General features: G+C 37.6%; 1 protein-coding gene and 1 pseudogene across 6 annotated transcripts in view; both read left to right on the top strand.

Annotated features, from left to right (window-relative positions):
• The window catches only part of UIMC1 (ubiquitin interaction motif containing 1), a 137,846-nt gene that overhangs the window by 19,072 nt on the left and 96,961 nt on the right, over positions 1-21,813 (top strand). For all 6 annotated transcript variants that reach the window (XM_061423041.1, XM_061423038.1, XM_061423042.1 and 3 more), the window contains exons 2-3: positions 9,066-9,220; positions 16,764-16,848. In XM_061423041.1, coding sequence (XP_061279025.1) covers positions 9,074-9,220; positions 16,764-16,848 — 232 coding nt within the window. In that variant the 5' untranslated portion in view covers positions 9,066-9,073. The remainder of the gene's footprint in view (positions 1-9,065; positions 9,221-16,763; positions 16,849-21,813) is intronic.
• Positions 2,497-5,228, top strand: LOC133251065 (tubulin--tyrosine ligase-like; annotated as a pseudogene).

Below are 21,813 nucleotides of genomic sequence, written 5' to 3'. Positions count from 1 at the left end.
TTCTCTGACCAGGGATTGAACCCGGGTCCCCTCCTTTGGGAGCATGGAGTCTTAACCACTGGACCACCAGGGAAATTTTTCATTCAGCAAAATGATTTTGAGGTTCACTTGTATTTTTGCCTGTGTCCTTTTTATTGCTGAGTAATGTTCTGTTGTATGAATAAATCACGATTTGTTTATTCATCTGTTGTTGGACATTTGGGTCATCTCGTGGGCTTCCCTGGTAGCTCAGAGGGTAAAGTGCCTGCCTGCAACGTGGGAGACCTGGGTTCAATCCCTGGGTTGGGAAGATCCCCTGGAGAAGGAAATGGCAACGCACTCCTGTACTCTTGCCTGGAAAATTCCATGGATGGAGGAGCTTCAGTCCATGGAATCGCAGAGTCGCACACGACTGAGCAACTTCACTTCTTAGTGCTTGACACTGTATGAAAAGCTTCTGTGAACATTACAAGTCTTTATGTGGTGATATGTTTTTGTTTCTGTTGAGTAAATAGTAGTGAGCAGAATGACTGGCCTGTATAGTCGTATACATTAAATTTTAAGAAACTGCCAGATAGTTTTCCAAAGTGGCTTATAACATTGTACATTTCCATTGGCAGTGTATGAGAGATCCATGTATTCCTTATTTCTGCCCACATTAGTGTTTTTAGTATTTTTAATTGTAACCATTATAATGGATGTGTAGTGTTATGTCATTGTGGCTTTAATTTCTATTTTGATAACTAATGATGCAGAGCGTCTTTTTCTGTTTGTTTTGCTTATTGGCTATGAGTGCATTTGCTTTTGTGTCCATATCTTGCTCATTTAAAAAATTGGTTTGTCTTTTTATTATTGCATTATGAGAGTTATTTGGGCTTCCCTGGTGGCTCCAGTTGGTAAAGAATCCGCCTGCAGTGCAGGAGACCCCCTGTAATGCAGGAGACCTGGGTTTGATCCCTGGGTTGGGGAAATACCCTGGAGAAGGAAATGGCAACCCACTCCAGTATTCTTGCCTGAGAAATCCCATGTACGGAGGGGCCTGGTGAGCTACAGTTAATGGGGTTGCAAGGTTGGACACGACTTAGCAACTAAACCATCACCACCATAAGAGTTCTTTATATATTGTGACTATGAGTCTTTTGCAAGATATATGCATTGCAAATATTTTCTCCCATTTTATGACTTGTCTTTTTGTTTTCTTATTGGTGTCTTTTGAAGAACATAAGTTTTAAGTTTCATTGAAGCCTAGTTTGTCAGTTTTTAAAAATTCTGTGTCTTTTACTCTTTGTATCCTGAGAAATCTTTGTTACTCAGGTCACAAAAATTTTACCTTTCAGTATTAGACGGCATGCAGACATTAAAAAAAACCCCAAAATGTAAAAAGGTGAAATAGTCATAATTCTTTTTTTATATATATATTTTATTTTATTTTTAACTTTACAATATTGTATTGGTTTTGCCATATATCAACATGAATCTGCCACAGGTATACACATGTTCCCCATCCTGAAGCCTCCTCCCTCCTCCCTCCCCGTACCAAGTCATAATTCTTAAACACAAAAATACTAGGAGACTGGTTATGCACATCAATTTAAATCTTCAGGTTGTTTCTGAAAATGAAGGGGTTTAGCTAGATCATTGGTAGTTCTAAACTCTTTTGGATTTTGAGCTCCTCTGAGAGTTGGATGAAAGCTATAAGAATTTTTCCCAGGGAGCATACAAAAACAAGACAGTTTTACACACAGTTTCAGGAGATTGTCAATCCCTTGAAGCCTAACCATAGGTCCTTTAAGGGCTTGTGGATTGGTTAAGAACCCTTAGTGAGCAGTTCTTTTCTTTAAGTATTTATCTAAGATTTATCTCTTTAATTTGCCAGATTCCATTATACTTTCCCCTCAGATGTCTTAGCTGTTTCTTTCTTGGTCTCCAAAAATATTTGTTTTGTTTTTCTTTGGGTAGTTTTCATTATGGCGGTAACAGACCTAAGTCTAAAAGGAGGGATAGAGCGAGTGGTTAAAACTGAAAACTTTAGTGATTTTAGTAATTTATATTAGAATATGGCACCATTTATACAAAGTTTTGTTGTGTGTGTGTTTTTTTAAATATCTGTTACAGTTTGGTGTTTGAAGAATTGCTCCCCCAACTGCAGGATTATCATTAAAATTAATTCATTTTACTTTAGGAAGTAAAAATGTGTCTAAAAATTTGTCTAAATAGTGTTATAGGTTAAATCCTTCCACATATTCATGTTTGTTAAATTTTTTTCCTTGCAAATTGACAGTTCATGTCTCGTTATCTAATGGGATGTTAATATTTTGTGTCAGTTTGTACTTTTTAAATATAATCAATAGCTTTTTTCATGTATTCTATAAATATTTCTCTAATTTTATTGTTGCTATATGTATTTAAATATATATAGACTCAAAAGTTTAGGTGGTGGGCGCCTGGACTGGTCCCTAGCTGAGCCACCGCCCGGCTGGCTGGTCCCTGAGGCGGCTGGCGGGGTGGGGGTGCCAGGCGTGCGGCCTTTCGCCATGTACACCTTTGTGGTGCGCGATGGGAACAGCAGCGTCTATGCCAATGAGGTGTTCTGGCTGCTGCTCGCCACAGGCCACTGGAAGCGGCTGCAATGGGATAACCCCAGGTTCAGCCTGATGCTGGAAGAAAGAAACCGGCTGCCCTTCAGGAGACTGGATCGTGAGCCTGGCTGATGCACTTGGTGGATTACTACAGAGGGGCCGACAAACTGTGTCGCAAAGCATCTTTAGTGAAGCTCATCAAAACCAGCCCAGAACAGGCTGAGCCCTGCACATGGTTCCGCGAGTCCTATGTGATTTATCCAACCAACCTTAAGACCCTAGTTGCTCCAGCTCAGAATGGAATCCATCCACTGCTCCGTAGTTCAAGGACAGACGACAGAGAATTTTTCCTGACTTAATAAAACAGAAAGAAAGAGGAGGGAGAGGGCAACGCTTGGATTGCAGAGTCATCAGCCGGAGCCAAAGGTGAAGGCATACTCATCTTCTCAGAAGCTACAGAACTGTTGGATTTCATAGACAACCAAGGCCAGATGCACGTGATCCAGAAATACCTGGAGCTCCCGCTGTTCCTGGAAGCCTGGTCATCGCAAGTTTGACATCCGAGGCTGGGTCTTGGTGGACTGTCAGTTTAATATCTACCTCTATAGTGAGGGTGTCCTGCAGACTGCTTCAGAACCGTTTCAGGTGGATTATTTCCAAGATAAAACCAGCCACTTGACTAATCACTGCATTCAAAAGGAGTACTCAGAGAACTATGGGAAGTATGAAGAAGGGGAACGCAATGTTCTTTGAGGAATTCAATCAGTACCTAACAAGTGCTTTGAACATCACCCTGGAAAGTAGTATCTTACTACAAATCAAAGGTATCATAGAGTTACCCAGTCCTTTCTCTTTCTGTTAAATGTCTCTTGATGGAGCTTTGGGAGTTTGTGCCTTTCAAGGAATTGTTCCATTTCAGTTGTCGAGTTTAAGGACAAAAATTATTTGTTATATCCCTGTATTATCCTTTTAATATCTATATAATCTGTAATGATGAAACTTTTTAAAATCCTTATGCTTAATCCTTCTGTTACCTTATATTGGTAATTTATATCTTCTCTCTTTCACTTGGGCAGATTGGTTAGAGGCTTATCAGTTTTATTAATCTCTTCTAAAGGTCAGCTTTTGGCTTTATAGATTTTCTCTGTCATTATTGTTTTCAATTTCTTCATGTTCTTTATTATTTTTATTCTTCTCCTTTTGAGGGGCTTGCTTTTCTTTTCTTTTTCTGGTTTCCTTAAAGTATAAGGTCAGGTCACTGATTTGAGATATTTAGTTTTTGAAAAAAATACAAGCATTTAAGGCCTTCAGCTTTTCTATAAGAACTTCTTAGCTGCATCCCACAGATTTTGCTTTTGTGTTTTTGTTTTCATTTTATTAAAATACTTTCTAGTTTCCCTTGTGGAAAAAAAAAGTTTATATGTAGCTTAAATTGTTAGAGAAATGTAAATCAGAACCATGATGAGGTATTACTTCATACCGGTCAGAATGACTAGCGAAAAGTCTACATATAACAAATGCTGGAGAGGGTGTGGAGGAAAGGGAACCCTTCTACTCTGTCAGTGGGAGTGTAAATTGGTGCAGCCACTATGGAAAACAGTATGGAAGTTCCTTAAATAAAAGTAGGCCTGCCATATGATCCAGTAACCCCACTCTTAGGCATATATCCAGAAAAGATGAAAACTCTTAATTTGAGAAGATACAGATACCCTAGTGTTCATAACAGCACTATTTACAGTAGCCAAGACGTGGAAACAACCCAGGTGCCAATCTGGTTGGTTGGTTTAAGAAGAAGATGTGCTGGTGGAGGAGTGGAAGCTGGGGGAGGGGGTGAGCATGCATGCATGTGTGTGTGTCTGTGTATAAATAAAATGGAGTATTACCCATAAGAATAAATGAAATAATGCCATTTTCAGCAACATGAATGGACTTAGAGATTATCATGCTAAGTGAAGTCAGATAAAGACAAAATATTATATAATAACACATATATGGAGTCTAGAAAATAATACAAGTGAATCTATATATAAAACAGAAACAGACTCACAGACATAGTAAACAAACTTATGGTTACCAAAGGGGAAAGGATAAATTAGGGGTAGGGGATTAACAGATATGAACTGCTATACATAAAATAGAGAAGCAGCAAAGATTTACTGTATATCACAGGGAACAACAATATTTGATATCTTGTAATAACCTGTAAGGGAAAATAATCTGAAAAAATAACTGAATCACTTTGCTGTATGCCTAGAACCAACACAGTATTGTAGGTCATCTATACTACAATAAAAAATTTATGTGTAGTTTAATATTTTCATCATTCTGTGTGATTTCTTCTATTTCTTCAAGACTTAAGTCATTTAAAAATAAACATTAAGAATAGAAAAGAAATTTGTGTTTAGCTTCTATTCTTAAGATAGGGAATGATATTATGAGTGACTAGATTGGAAGAGTTTGAGTGTGTCCTTTATTACTACCCTCCCTTACTACTCAGGTTGTCCAGATGTTTTTTGACAATGAGATGTGACACTTCTCTTAGGAGTAATTGAATGATTAAACAATTTGAGAAGTTTGTAACACGTTCTTTTAAAATCAGTATTTAAGTCAGTGAGTCTCTGCTTTGGTTATAATAGAAAATCATCTGGAAAGTTTTTTTTTTTTTTTTTAATTTAGGTAGATTGCTGCTGCTGCTGCTGCTGCTAAGTCGCTTTAGTCGTGTCCGACACTGTGCGACCCCAGACGGCAGCCCACCAGGCTCCCCGTCCCTAAAATTCTCCAGGCAAGAACACTGGAGTGGGTTGCCATTTCCTTCTCCAGTGCATGAAAGTGAAAAGTGAAAGTGAAGTCGCTCAGTCATGTCCGACTCTCAGCGACCCCACGGACTGCAGCCCACCAGGCTCCTCTGTCCATGGGATTTTCCAGGCAGGTAGATTTCATAGAATGTAAAATCCAGCAGTCATCTGTTTAAAGTGTATAATGGCTTTTTGTACATTCAAAATGTTGTGCAACTACCACTATGTTCTTTTTTTTTTTTTTTTTTGGCTTTGCTAGGTCTTTGTTGCTGTGTGCAGGCTTTCTCTAGCTGTGGCAAGCAGGGGTTATTCTTCATTGTGGTGCGCGGTCTTCTCATTGTGGTGGCTTCTTTTGTAGTAGAGCACGTGCTCTAGGTGCGTGGGCTCAGTAGTTGTGGTTTGCAGGCTCTAGAGTACTGGCTCAGTAGTTGTGGTGCACAGGCTTAGTTGCCTCAGAACCTGTGGAATCTTCCCAGGCCAGGGATTGAAACTGTGTCCCCTGCATTAGCAGGTGAATTCCCTGGACCACCAGGGAATTCCACTTTCTAATTCTGGACATTTTCATCACCCCAAAAAGAAACCCAAGGCCATTAAGTAGTTACTCTGTATTTCTGTCTCCTCAAACCTCTAGTTATCTTAATCTGCTTTCTGTCTCTGTAGATTAGTCCATTCAGGATGTTTCATATAGACAGAATCATACAATTTGTAGGCTTTTGTGTCTGGCTGCTTTCACTTAATGTGTTTTCAAGGTTTATCCATTTTGTAGCATGTATTAGTACTTTGTTTCTTTTTAAGGCTGACCAACATTCCATTGTATGGATGGATGTACCACATTTTGTGTATCCATTCATCATTTGGATTATTTCTGTTTTTGGCTATTATGATTAATGATGTTAAGAACATTTAAATGCAAGTCTTTGTTTGAATACTTGTTTTTAACTTTCTTGGATGTTTACTTGGAAGTAGAATTACTAGATGTATTTTAATTTCTTGAAAAATTGCCAAGCTGTTTTCCACAGCAGCTGCAGAATTTTATATTCACACTATGAATGAATGAAAGTTTTAATTTCTTTGCATCCTTGCCAATGTTTGCTGTTTTCTCTAAGAAAAAAATGCAACTTTATTGAGATATAATTCACTTATCATATAATCCATCCACTTAAAGCATACAGTTGAAATGAAGAAATAGAACTGCTGTATGATTCAGCAGTTTTACCTCTGAGTATTTACTCAAAGAAAACAAAACACTGATTTGAAAAGATATATGCATACCAGTGTTAATTACAGCATTATTAACAAAAACCCAAGAAACCCTTTTGCTATTGACTTGCAAGAGTTCTTTATTCTGTATACAATTTCTTTATTACATAGATGCTTTACAGTTACTTTTCTCATTCTTTATTTTTTTTTAAACTTGCCTTAATATTGTGGTTTGGAGCACAAGGTTTTTAATAAGATGAAGCCCTGTTTATTTTTTCTTTCGTTGCTTATGCTTTTGATAATATATTTAATAAACTCACCTATCCGAGATTACAAAGCTTTATGCTTATGTTCTGCCTTAGAATTTTATAGATTTTGCTCTTTCATTCAGGTCTTTGATCTGTTTCATGCAATTCTTTATTATGTGAGGTAGAGGTCCAATTTCATTCTTTTTGCATTTGGATATCTAGTTGTTAGAGTACCGTTTATTGGAAAGACTTATACTTTGTTCATTGAATTACCTTGGTACTTTTGTTGAAAGCAATTGACAGTAAATGTGTGGATGTTTTCTGAACTGCCTGGTCTTCTGTTCCATTGATCTTTATTTTTATTCTTGTGCCAGTGCCACACCGTCTTGATAATATAGCTTTGTAGCAAGTTTTGAAATTGAGATGTGTGAGTCCTTCAGCTTTGTTCTTTTTTTCAAGATTGTTTTGGCTGTTCTGGGACCTCTGTTTTTCCTCTGTTTTGCATTTCCTCTGTGAATTTTAGGATCAACTTGTCTATGTCAACAAAAAAGCCAGTAGGAATTTTATTAGGAATTATGTTGTATCTCTAGAGCAGTTTGGGAAATATTGCTGTCTTAACAGTGTCAAGTCTTCTAATTCATGAACATGGGATGTCTTTGCATTTATCTTTTGTATCTTCCAGCAGTAGTTTTTGGTTGCAAACCTTGCACTTTTGTTAAATTTTGTTAAGAATTTTTTTTATTTTTGGTGCTATTAAAATAGAATTTGAAAATTTAATTTTTGGATTATTTATTGCGTATAGATAGCTGTTCAGTTGATTTCTGTATATTAACCTTGTATCCAGCAATCTTACTGAACTTGTTCATTAGTTGTAATGGTTTTTTAGTGGATTTCTTAGGTTATTTTTAAATTCAAGATCATGTCATCTACAAAAGGCAGTAGTTTTACTTCTTCTTTTCCCATTTGGATTTTTTATTTCTTCTTATTCCATAATCGGCCTGTTTAGAACCTGTAGTATAATGTTCAGTAGAAATGATGAATGCAGACATGCTTGTTTTATTCCTATCCTAAGAGGAAAGTATTCAGTCTTTTACCTTTAAGTAGTTATGACCAACCTAGATAGCATATTCAAAAGCAGAGACATTACTTTGCCAACAAAGTTTCGTCTAGTCAAGGCTATGGTTTTTCCTGTGGTCATGTATGGATGTGAGAGTTGGACTGTGAAGAAAGCTGAGTGCCGAAGAATCGATGCTTTTGAACTGTGGTGTTGGAGAAGACTCTTAGAGTCCCTTGGACTGCAAGGAGATCCAACCAGTCCATTCTGAAGGAGATCAGCCCTGGGATTTCTTTGGAAGGAATGATGCTAAAGCTGCAACTCCAGGACTTTGACCACCTCATGCGAAGAGTTGACTCACTGGAAAAGACTCTGATGCTGGGAGGGATTGGGGGCAGGAGGAGAAGGGGACGGCAGAGGATGAGATGGCTGGATGGCATTACTGACTCGATGGACGTGAGTCTGTGTGAACTCCGGGAGTTGGTGATGGACAGGGAGGCCTGGCGTGCTGCGATTCATGGGGTCGCAAAGAGTTGGACACGACTGAGCGACTGATCTGATCTGATGATTATTTGCAGTGGATTTTTTAAAAAAGATGTCCTTTATTGGGTTGAGGCATTGATATTAAAAAAGAAAAAAGCTTTTAGATGAATAATAATACGCAGTTAGAGAACCAGTTATTTAAGTTAATGTTTAAGGAACTATGATAAATTATTATATTATTCCTATTGAAAAGTCATTAAAAAATGAGGATTTATATATATATTTTTTCCTTTATAGGAAAAATACAAATTTTAATTAGTAGAAGAGTTCAGAAATCCAATTTTACTTCTGTTAGATAGATATCTTTTTCTTTTATATGACCAAAAGATAAATAGCATCTAGAAAACTTATACTTTAAGCAAATTATTTTTCCTTTTGCTGCTGCTGCTGCTAAGTTGCTTCAGTCGTGTCTGACTGTGCGACCCCATAGACGGAAGCCCACCAGGCTCCCCGGTCCCTGGGATTCTCCAGGTAAGAATACTGGAGTGGGTTGCCATTTCCTTCTCCAATGCATGCATGCATGCTAAGTCGCTTCAGTCATGTCCGACTCTGTGCGACCCTATGGACAGCAGCCCACCAGGCTCCTTTGTCCATGGGATTCTCTAGGCAAGAATTCTGGAGTGGGTTGCCATTTCCTTCTCCAATTTTTTTTTTCCTTCTATTTCAGACAAAAGGATGCCACGGAGAAAGAAAAAAGTTAAAGAAGCCTCTGAAGCTCAGAACCTGGAGAAGAAAGATGTAGAAACTACCGGTTCTGTCAATGTGAAGAAGAAGCGTAGACTTGAGGATGCATACATTGTGATATCTGATAGTGATGGAGAGGTTAGTATTCTAAAGAGTAGAGCTCTAGGTCTCAAACTAGGCCTCCGTATCTGTGACTGGTTTGTTTGTGAGACTGAATTTTAATGACATCTTGCCAGACCATGCAGCTTTTACTCAGCTTCGTAAATGGAATTAAAAATTACTTAGAAGAAAGTAGTCATACAATTTGGCTGAGGATGGATGATAGCTCCTGAGTTTTATAATGTATTAACTGACGGTGATATTTTAAAACCATTTGAATAAATCAAATGGGAAAATTTTCATATGTCTATAAAGTGAGAGAAAGACAGCTTTATAAGTTTCTAGATATACTCTGTCCAGTGTGGTAGCAGCTAGCCACCTGTAGCTATTTAAATTTAAATTAATTAAAATTAAATAAAAGGAAAAATCAGTTCATCTCTTGGACTAGTCACATCTAGTGTCTGCTGTGTTATCGCAAGTATAGAACATTTCCCTTCATTATAGAAAGCTTTGTTGGATAGAGCTGTAATAGATTTTAAATCTTTCCTTTGATCTGTGTTTCCATTTTTTTATTGGAAGTTTCTGCCTGTTTGTAGGTCACATCCAGTAAGGCAGTGTAGTAAGTCACTGTGTTTTCATCTAAGTTTACCTCTCACTCTTCTTATCTTCTATCTCATTTGATGGTAGAACCACTCATTTGCCTCAGGTTATAAAGCTCAGAATTGTCTCTGACTCTTCCTTTTAAATTGAATTGCATTTGTGGCTGCCTTCTTTCACTTGATGTATGTTTTCAAGGTTCATCCATATTGTAGCATATAACAGTACTTAATCCCTGTTACAAAATTTTTATGTATTTATTTTTGGCTGAGCTGGGTCTTGCTGCACACGGGCTTTCTCTAGTTGAGGTAAGTAGGGGCTACTTTCTAGTTGTAGTGCAGGGCTTCTTATTGCTGTACCTTCTCTTGTTGCAGAGCACACAGGCTTTAGGGCGTGCAGGCTCAGTAGTTGTGGGCAGGGGATTAGTTGCCCTACTGCATGTGAAATCTTCCCAGATCAAGGATTGAACCTGTGTCCTCTGTGATAGCAGGCAGATTCTCAACCTCTGGACTACCAGGGAAGTCCTCTTCATGCCTTTTTCCCCCTACAGTGACTGCACCATTTTACATTCCCATCAGCAATATCCTGGGATTCCAGTTTCTCTACATTCTTGGTAACACTTGTTATTTTTAAATGTTTAATTTTTATATCACCCTAGTGAATGTGTAGTGGTTTCTCATTGTGGTTTTGACTTGCCTTTCCCTAATGGCTAATGAACTTGTGCATCTTTTTTGTACTTATTAGCCATTTGTATAGCTTCTTTGAAGAGATGTCTGTTCAAGTTCTCTGTTCTTGCACTTATACCTTGCACTTTTTGTTGTTGAGTGGTTAAGTTTTCTTTTTCTATTTTGCATATTAAACCTCTTATCAGATACATTATTTGCAAATATATTCTTCCATGCTAGCAGATGTCTTTTCACTTTCTTGATAATGTTCTTTGATGCACAACAGTTTTAAATATTGAAAAAGTCCAAGTTACCTTTTTTTTCTCCCTTTGGTTATTTAATGCTTTTGGTGTTGTAGCTAAAGAATTATTACCAAATCTAAAGTCATGAAGTTGATCCCTAAGAGTTTTCTAATTTTAGCTCTTACAGTTTGGTCTTTGTTCCATTTTGAAATAATTTTTGTGTATGGTATGAGATGGCGTGTGTGTGTGTGTGTATATGTAGTGGTAAAATATACATAACATAATTTAGGATTTTAACCATTTTTAGATTATATATATTCACATACATATTGTTGTTGAATGGTGAAAGTTGCTCAGTCGTGTCCAACTCTTTGCGACCCCATTGACTCTACAGTCCATGGAATTCACCAGGCCAGAATACCAGAGTGGGTAGCCTGGGGATCTTCCGAACCCAGGTCTCCCACATTGCAAGCAGATTTTTTACCAACTGAGCTATCAGAGAAGCCCTAAACATGTTTCTGCCTGTTTTCAAACCGGGGACCTTTTGTGTATAAGGTGAATGTGATAATCGCTACACTACAGAAATGCCCGTTGAATTGTAGGGGTTCTTTATATATTGTGGACAGTTAGCGCCTTGTCAGATATATGATTTGCACATATTTTCTCCCATTCCATAGGTTGCCTTTGTACTCTGTTAATAGTTTTTTTATGCAGAGTAGTTTTAAATTTAGTCCAGTTTATCTGGTTTTTGTATTACTGCGTGTGCTTTGGCGTCACATCCAAAAAGTCATGTGAAATCTTCCATGTCATGAAGCTTTTCCCCAATGTTTTCTTCTGTGTGTGCTCAGTCATGTCCAACTCTTTGTGATTCCATGCATTATGGCTGCCAGGCTCTGCTGTCCATGGAATTTTTCAGGCAAGAATACTGGAGTGGGTTCCCATTTCCTTCCCCATATTTTCTTCTAAGAGTTTTAAAATTTTAAGTGTTATATTTAGGTCTTTGAATGATTTTGCGTTATTAGCTTTCGTGTATGGTATAAAATAGGGATCTGACTTCTTTTTTGCTTGTGCATATCCAGATTTTCCAGCACCATTTGTTGGTATTTTAACTTTTAACCTAGGTATTTGTTTATATTTTATTTGGATTTCTTGTAGGTAGCACACGGTTTGAGGTTTCTAATTTTATACAGTCTGAGAATCTCTTTTTTAAATAGATGTGGTTAGATTATTTATCTGTAATAAAGTTACTGAGGTACTTTAAAAGGTACCATCCAACTGATTGTTTTTGCATTGGTTCTTTGTTTTCTTCCCATTCTTGTTGATTTAATTTTATTTTTGCATTATATAGAAAATTGCTTTATTGAATAAATTAAATGTATAGAGAAAGATATACACTCAAGTTATCTTGCTTCTCCATTCTATACACCCTATTCCACATCCTTTACACCACTGATAACCAATTTCATTGATTTTTTTTTTTATTCTTACAGCATTGCTTTAAAGCAAAAATAAGCCCATTCATGTTTTTTCTCTCTCTCTTTAAATATTTATTTATTTGGCAGTTCAGTTCAGTCGCTCAGTCGTGACCGACTCTTTGCGACCCCATGAATCACAGCACACCAGGCCTCCCTGTCCATCACCAGTTCCCAGAGTTCACTTAGACTCATGACTGTCGAGCCAGTGATGCCATCCAGCCATCTCATCCTCTGTCATCCCCTTCTCTTCCTGCCCTCAATCCCTCCCTGCATCAGGGTCTTTTCCAATGAGTCAACTCTTCACATGAGGTGGCCAAAGTATTGGAGTTGCAGCTTTAGCATCAGTCCTTCCAATGAACACCCAGGACTGATCTCCTTTAGAATGGACTGGTTGCATCTCCTTGCAGTCCAAGGGACTAAAGAGTCTTCTCCAACACCACAGTTCAAATCAATTCTTCGGTGCTCAGCTTTCTTCACAGTCCAACTCTCACATCCATACATGACCACTGGAAAAACCATAGCCTTGACTAGATGGACCTTTGTTGGCAAAGTAATGTCTCTGCTTTTGAATATGCTCTCTACGTTGGTCATAACTTTCCTTCCAAGGAGTAAGTGTCTTTTAATTTCATGGCTGCAGTCACCATCTGCAGTGATTTTGGAGCCCCCCAAAATAAAGTCTGACACTGTTTTCACTATTTCCCCATCTATTTCCCATGAAGTGATGGGACCGGATGGCTTGATCTTAGTTTTCTGAATGTTGTACTGCATCTTAGTTGTGGCACATGGGATTTTCGATCTTTGTTGTGACTTGAGGGATCTAGTTCCCTGACCAGGGATCAAACCCAGGCCCCTGGTACTGGGAGCACAGAGTCTTAGCCACTGGACTCCAGGGAAGTCCCCATTCATGTTTTCTTAATTCTGCTTCTTTTTATGTGAAATGTTGCATATCTATTTGCATCTTGTTCTTTTCTCAGAACAGTGTATGTTGTAGCTTATTCCTTTCATTTTCTCATTGTTTTCTTGTATTTCTTTAGTGGCTGTTTCAGATTTTTACTTGAATCTGTTTTCCTTTGGAGACCCCCTCCCCCACCTTTTTTTAAAAGGGAACCCTCTTGCATTGTTGGTGGGAATGTAAATGGATACAACTACTATGGAGAACAGTGTGGAGCATTCCAGATCAGCAGCAGCATGCAGAGTCTTAGTTGAGGCATGCACCAGGGATCAAACCTGGGCCCCCTGCATTGGGAACTCAGAGTCCTAGCTCCTGGACCACTGGGGAAGTCCCCATTTTTCTTTTTTGAGATGGTTTTATCTATTTTCAGTTTTGGTTTTATCAAGTTTCAATTTATTTGTTCCTTTTCTTGTTGGTTTATGGTTTGAGTTTTCTGATTCTAGGCTTTTCTTAATCTGTAGATGATTCTTTAAAATTTGTTTGGGATGTGTTAATTTCCTTTTCTGGGATAAACTTAAATGTTTTATTTACATTTTCTCTTTCTGTTTTATAGTTGCTTGGTTTGAAATTTCTTTTTTTATTCTTATATTTACTGGACAAAAGCTTCCCTTTTGTCTTTTTAGTGTACTTCATTTTAGTTTTTTTTATGGATGGTATTGTTGATATTAGAAGAGAGGTTGGCATGTTTATTTTTTTTCTTCAGGACCTGTCATTTTTTTCCTCCTTTCTTTTTCTTTTATGAAATCTGAGGGGGTACCATCTCTTTTTTGTGTATCTTCCTCTTTTCCATTGGTAGTACGTCTTTGAGGTTGCCACTTTTGTTCCTCTCACTTTCAAGCCCTTTAAGATATAGCTGATTATGTGAAATACCAGGTCTTGGACCATTGTTTGGTCTTAGTGTCAGACATTCTAATTTTGAAGGTGGTTTTGTCTGTGTTCTTAAGTTTTTCATTTCTTTTTCTTATTTTTCATATAGTCTCTTAAGCCTTCTCTTTCTTTGTTCTGTTTATTCATAGACTTGCAATAGCACTGTTAGAATTTGCTGTTTCTCTGCTCACTGGTTATTTGAATTCTGTGGTATGTTTTGTCTCCTAATAATGTTGAAGGCATTGGTCATAGGTGGTGTTATTTCTGGTCCTTATTGCATGCTAAGTTGCTTCAGTCGTGTCCAACTCTTTGTAACCCCATGGATTGTAGTCCATCAGGCTTCTCCGTCCATGGGATTTTCCAGGCAAGAATACTGGAGTGGGTTGCCATTTCCTCTTCCAGGGAATCTTCCTGACCCAGGGATGGAATCCAGGTCTCCTGCGCCTCCTGCATTGGCAGGCAGGTTCTTTACCACTAGTGCCACCTGGGAAGCCCTGTTGGTTTTGTGTTTTTTTCTGGGAAGATATATGGAGAGAGTCAATTTAGGTAGGTGGCTCAGTGGTAAAGAATCCAGTGCAGGAGATGCAGGGTAGATTCCTGGGTTGGGAAGATCTCCTGAAAGAGGAAATGGCAACTCACTCCGGTATTCTTGTCTGGAAAATCTCATAGACAGAGGAGCCTGGCTGGCTACAGTCCACAGGGTCACAAAGAGTCAGACACAGCTAAGTGACTGAGCATGCACACACAATTACTGTTATCTTCTAGATCTTTCATTTTCGGCCATTCTGGATCACTTTGTTATAACCCAGTCTCATAGCGTTGAGTTTAATTTTTTGTTATATTAATTTTATTTCTTTTTCTATATTCTTTGATTTTTGACTCTGCTTTTGGCATATATTTTGGTATGTCTTTTTTTAGAGTTTATATAAATGCTTTTCATAGTTCCTTCCTTTTTTTTTTAATTTAGCTTTCTGTAGTCTGGTTTGTCGGTTGTAAATAGTATCCTTTGACTTTCACTTATAGTGCATGCAGTAGAAAATGAACTTATTTTACTTTCCATTTCTGATTTCTCTCATTTATTAGGTGTGTCATTTCTGCATATAACATTTACATGTTTTCTTCTATTCTTATCTCTACTTTTGTTTTAGTCTTAGTTCTAAAATTAAATATGTTAAATATTTACTATCAATTCTTTTGGTTTTTTCTAATCATTTTTTAGTTGAATAGTGCTTGATTTTTACTAGATTTGTCAAGTAGGTCTTGTGACTATATTATTTCCTAAGTTATGTTTTTGATACTATTTTTCTGTAGTCTTGATATCTGAAAGACTGCTTAATAGGATCCAACGTCCTTGGTTTAAAATTTTCTTTTTTCCCTTGAGTTTCTTTAAAATGCTGCCTTCTTGATTTTTGCTTTGTATGTTATGTTTGGTAAGTCTGATTTATTTTCCTTTTTTTGTTAAGTGACTAGTCCTTTTTGTTAGTCTGAATGCTAAAAATTTTTCTTCAAGGTGAGATAGGTATATTATGTGTATGTGTTAGGAAACTGATTGGTCAGAGTGAACTTTCAATATGTCAGTTCAGTTCAATTGCTCCGTCATGTCCGACTCTTTGAAACCCCATGGACTGTAGCTTGTCAAGCTTCCCTTTCCATCACCAACTCCCAGAGCTTGCTCAAACTCATGTCCATTGAGTCGGTGATGCCATCGAACCATCTCATCCTCTGCCTTTTTTCCCTTGTAAATTTTATTTATTATAATCTTAATGTCAGTTTGTTTCATTGTTTGTTTTCTTCTTCAGAGATCCCAGTTATATATTTATGGGATCATCTTTGCCTGTATTCTTTTTTTTTTTTCATTTTTAATGACATTTATTGTTTTTATCTTAATTTTACAAGCAATACCTGTTGATTGTGGACAGAAACACGTAAAAGCGTAAACTAAAAAATCACAACCACCCATAATCCCCACCCTGTAGAGATGACCACCATTAGCATTTTGATGCATTTTCTCCTCGTCCCACCCCACACACACTGTAATTGAAGTATAATTTACCCACAACACTATATTAGTTCCAGATGCACAGAATAGTGATTTGCATCCATTTTATCCAACCTATGGTACTTGTTTCCTCACAATAAATATTTTATGAAATGTTTTCATTTTTACCATTGGTATAGATTAAAAAAAGATACCTATATAATTGTTGTGAATTGCATTTCCATATACATACAAGCTCTTTGTGGTATGTTTTTCTGTGAAGTGTCTTAACATATTTTTTGCCTGTGGGAGGCTGCTTTGTGTTGATTTGTAAGAGCTCTTTATATATAAGGAAAATTAGACCTTTATCTAATAAATATGTTACATACTTTTCCCTGATTGTTCTGTTGCTTTTTAAAGTACTGATTTAAAAGAAGTGAGTATGCACTGGGCTTAAACTTTATTACTGACTTTGAAACATTGAATCGAGCTTTCTCTGAACTTGGGTGCATACTTGCTGGTATTTTACAGATGGGTCAGTTTTTGTATGAGCTTGAATATGATATAATTATATCTGTATATTACAGTTTTTTATTTTTATTGGTTCTGAATCTACATTTTTCTTTTTCTACCGTAAAGATCTTTTTCTGATGTTTTCTTTGAACATTTACAAAGAATGTTACAAAACATTTACAAAAACACTGATTCTTTAGAGGTTTAGTGGCCTCTGTTAGCTGTAGAGGAAGGTAGAAAGAGTACTACTTTTAATGCCAATCAACCTGTTCATGTTTCTTGTTTTGCAACAGGAGCCAAAGGAGGAAAATGGATTGCAGAAAACGAAGGCAAAACAGTCAAATAGAGCAAAGTGTTTGGCTAAAAGAAAAATTGCACGTATGTTTTCATTTTTGTGTTGAGAATGGTTTGGAAGTTTCAGCAGTCATAGAATTGACACTAGTTTCTTCATTAAGAAAAGGTTTCTCTGAATAAGAATGTGTGTGGTTCTTGGTAATTCAGGATTCCATTAAAATTTGTGGGATCACAGTTACCTAGAGTGTATACAATTGATTATTAAAGGCAGCGTGTTGAAATTAAGAATGTGCCATTTCAGAGTTAGGCACACTTGGTTTTGAACCCTTCCTTCCACTTACTGTGTGGACTTTAGGCAAGCCACTACAGCCTACTGCTGTTACCTCATCAATAAAATGAAGATAACACGTAGAAAATCACTTAGTGAAAAAAAAAAAAAAGAAAATCACTTAGTGGCTCCAATAATGGTGTTACTGTTTTGATCACTAAAATTCTAAGTGTCTGCTCTACTCTCAGCACTTTATTCTGGTCATCAGATGTGTAAGGTTTTTTTTTTCTCCCCTTTACAAAGTACTTCTCCAACTCTTTGGACACTGGGTACCCTACAGTTTATGGAAATATGACACTGTCAGATCCCACAAGCTAAAGGCTTAGTTCTGTGTGAGTTCCCCTTCTTTTAGATGACAATTGCAAGTCCAGGTTGTTACCTGTGCTTCTGATCCACTGGCTATAAATCAGAGGTTCTTGTGACCCCTTTTTTGTGTTCAATTAATTTGCCAAAATGGCTCTCAGAATTTAGGGAAACAGTTTACTTATTAGATGACTGGTTTATTATAGAGGATATAACTCAGTAACAGCCAGATTGACTTCCTTTGTGGCTCAGACTGTAAAGTGTCTGCCTACAATGCAGGAGACCCTGGTTCAATCCCTGGGTCGGGAAGATCCACTGGAGAAGGAAATGGCAACCCACTCCAGTATTCTTGCCTGGAGAATCCTGTGGACTAAAGAGCCTGGTAGTCTACAATCCATGGGATCGCAAAGAGTTGGACATGACTGAGCAACTTCACTTTCACTTTTATTATAAAGGATGTAACTCAGTAACAACAAGATTGAAGATATAGGGCAAGATATAGGAGACCTGGGACCTCCTTGACCTACCCAGGTATGTCACCTTCTCGGTCCCTGTACATGTTCACCAACCTGGAGGCTCACCAAACATTATAGTTCAGGTTTTTTATGAAGGCTTCATTATACAGGTATGATTGATTAAATCATTGTTCATTGGTGATTGGTCCAACTTCCAGCCAGTCGCTCTTCCTTCCCTGGAGGTTGGGGAGTTGGAATAAAAGTTCTAATCCTCTAGTAGCTTGGTTGGTTTCCCTGGCAACCAGCCCCCATCCTTAGGGGCTTTCCAAAAGTAAGTTCATTAATAGAATCTCCGGTGTGCCTAAAAGGGAATTGTTATTAATAACAAAAGATATCTTTATTGCTCTTTTCATTTAGGAAATTCCAGTTGTTAGGAGCTGTTAGGAGTTGTTAAGAAATTCCAGGATTATTAGAAGCTCTGTGTCAGGTGCCAAGATTCAGTATATATTATTATAAATCACAATATCACAAAAATTATTTATTGTAAGGTTTTTCTCTTCTGACTTTGTTACTCAATTGTGAAGTTATTTAATAATGACTGTATTTTTGCATTTTAATATCATGTGAGATGTTTACGTATTTCAGTGAACTTGTTAAAAAGTATGTTAACTAGCTGAGATTATTATAAAACATTGAAGATAAAGCAGAATTTTTTTCACTATTAATTTGAATTTAGGTGATTTAAAGTATAATTCTCAGCCTTATAAAATTAACCATAATTGTTGTTGTTGCTAAATCATTGTGGTATATCTAGAGGTGGCTGTCACTGTGATCTCCATGAGGCAGCAGTGAGCAGTGGCGTGAAGTAAGATCTTAATTCCCTGCCCAGGAACTGAACCTGGGCAACATGGATAAAAACCAGGAGTCCAGACCAGCAAAGGCTAGAGGCTATTTTTTTTCCTGGATCTTTGTACCCAGTGAAAGATGCATTTATCATGGAGACAAAGACTGTTTTTTTAAATCCAGGTATAAAGTTTATTATTAGAGACATAGCATAAGAACAAGTGGGAGGAGCACACAGAGAAACAGTTTGTTAAGATAGAAGCAAGGCAGAGATGCACCTGGAGAGAAGGGGTGTGGGTGTCCCCCATAGTGAGGAGCACAGAAAATAGGCTGTTAAGTCATTTATATAGGACAGTTCTTCCTAGTCTTCTTTAGCCAATTATCTAGTTTCTTTTTCCACACCTGACCTGTCCTAACCCTCCCCTGGGTGTGTACAGACCTTTCAGTTAAAATGGATCCCACCGAAAAGGCTTATGGAAGGGGGTGGCAAGGCTTACTTTGGTCTGGCGTCCCCTGCCCTTTTGACCTCATGAAGGATTTTTGCGTATGCATAGTGTCTCCTTTGCCCTAAAGATGGGGGAGTGTGTGACCTCTTAATCTTTTAACAGGTTTTAGTCCCACTCTGTCCCTGCCCTAAAACTGCCCAATGTCCAGTTATTTACCCTGTTCTTATTGGTTTTTATATTGAGGTATAGATCTTGAAATATAAATAGGAGTCCAGTCATAAATATGTAGTCCTGGAGCCCATTTGTCTCTTACTTCAAGAAATGTAAATAGGGGCTGGTAATGAATGACCGGCCCTAGGAGATATGAACAGGAGGCCAGTTGTAGATTGCTGACCTGGGGCTCATCTATCTCCTGCCTCAACTATGATTGTGTATTAGTCACTCAGTTGTGTCTGACACTTTGTGATCTCATGGACTGTAGCCCACCAGGCTCCTCTGTCCATGGGATTCTCCAGGCAGGAATACTGGAGTGGATTGCCATGCCTTTCTCCAGGGGTCGAACGCAGGTCTCTTAAATCTGCCTTGACAGGTGAGTTCTTTACCACTGGTGTTACCTAGTAGCTCAGACAGTAAAGAAGCTTTATGTGTAGTAGGTTTTAAAGTCAGGTAGCATCAGTCCTCCTGCTTTGTTCCTTTCCTTCAATATTGTGTTGACTATTCCAGATCTTTTGCCCTTTCCATATAAACTTTTGTTTTTTTCATTTTGAATGTCTTAATTTATATTAGTCAATAAAATATGTAAAGATTTAAGTGGGCAGACAATTCCCATCATCTTAATAAAGATGTTTCCTTTGGAAAAGAAATTAGATTGAAATAGTTGTTATTACTTTTTATCTGAGCCTGGATAAAAGATTTATTTCTGACAAAGGAGTGAGAGAGGTCTCCACATACACAAAAAGGACTGTGATAAGGGAGACAGAAAATACAGCTTTTTTCCTGAGATGATTTAGAGGGCAGAACTAGGACACAGACCACAGGAAGATGATTTTGTTTTAAGAAAGAATTGTCTACTAGCTGAGCTGTCCAAAGATAGGGTGGGCCACTTGGCCAGGTAGGCAGAAAGCTGGCCTGGATGACTTTTAAGATTCTTTCCAGCTCTGATATTATATGAGGCTCTAATTAAGTATAGAAGGGGAAAAAAAAATAGACCACACTTTTTAAACAGAATATCACAATTCTGGGGGCAAAAGTTGCTGCTGATGGTTTTCTGTTGGCTGACAAATGAACATTGCCTATGGAATGTGGAAGAGACACATTCTTAGTAGTGAAAATTAGGTTTACTCTGGGCCAGACTGGAATCAGCTTCTTTTTACATGCAAAATCTTAAAAAAAAAATTCAACCATATACTTGGCGTATAGTGGGGGCTTTATAAATATTTGTTGAACATTAAGAACTGGTAGCTCTATTTAAGATTATCCCCCATTTTAGAGAAGAAGAAACAGGCTGAGACCAATTAAGTGACTTTTGTAAGATTAGCCAACCACTAAGTGGGTGAGTCTTTGTTCAAACAAGGACTATTAATCATCATACTCAGGTTCAGTGAATGAAAGTAAGTATTTGATATGAGTTTATCTCAAGCTGACATGTATGTGTGTGTGGACCTGATGGAGGCAGAGCAGTGGTCAGTGCCTTTGTCTGAGACCACATTTCTCTTGGGAGACAAACTCCAGAGAGCATGTACCAGGACCGGCCAGCTCTCCAGATGACCATACCTTCTTCTGACGTAATTGCTCAACTTAATCCAAATCGTTTCATTGATGTCTTAGCAAAAGCAGTATTTTCATTTCAGTCCAATGTTTAGTTTGGTGGGTTGGGGGTGTGGGGCTGCACTGGTTGGAGTAGGTGGTTTGCTTTTGTTGTTGTTGATTAGTTGTTCTGTTGTATCTGACTTTTTGTGACCCCATGGACTGTAGCCCGTCAGGCTCCTCTGTCCATGGATTACCCAGGCATGAGCACTGGAGTGGGTTGCCATTTCCTTCTCTCCATATAAACTTTAGAATGAGTTTTTTTGTATCTACAAAATTACTGGAATTTTTATTTCGATTATATTGAATCTACAGATCAGGTTTGTAAAATTGGTATCTTGACATTATATAAGTCTTTCTATTCCATGACATGGAATCCCTTTAGTTAGTTAATTTTTACTTGATTTTGTTAATCAGAGTTTTATAGCTTTCCTCATATAGATCTTGTACGTTATTTTATTACCAGTGTAAATGGTATTGTTTTAAATTTCAAATTCATGTGTGCATGTAGTGCCTGACTCTTTGCAACCCCTGGACTATAGCCCACCAGGCTCCTCTGTCAATGGAATTTTCTAGGCAAGAACATTAGAATGGGTTGCCATTTCCTATACGGGGGATCTTTCTGACTCAGAGATTGAACCTGTGTCTATTGCATCTGCTGCAGTGGCAGATGTATTCTTTACCATTGCACCACCTGGAAAGCATCAGATTTCAAATTACACTTGTTCATTTCTGGTATACGGAATGTGATTGACTACTATTCTTGTATATCATAACCTTAGTATAATTACTTCTAGGAATTTTGTTGATTCTGTTGGATTTTCTACTTAGATGATAGTGTGATTTGTGAACAAAGACAGTTTTACTT

The sequence above is a fragment of the Bos javanicus genome, chromosome 7 (genome assembly GCF_032452875.1).
Source record: "Bos javanicus breed banteng chromosome 7, ARS-OSU_banteng_1.0, whole genome shotgun sequence".
Classification (NCBI taxonomy): Eukaryota; Metazoa; Chordata; class Mammalia; order Artiodactyla; family Bovidae; genus Bos; species Bos javanicus.
This window is presented reverse-complemented; position numbering and strand designations above follow the sequence as displayed.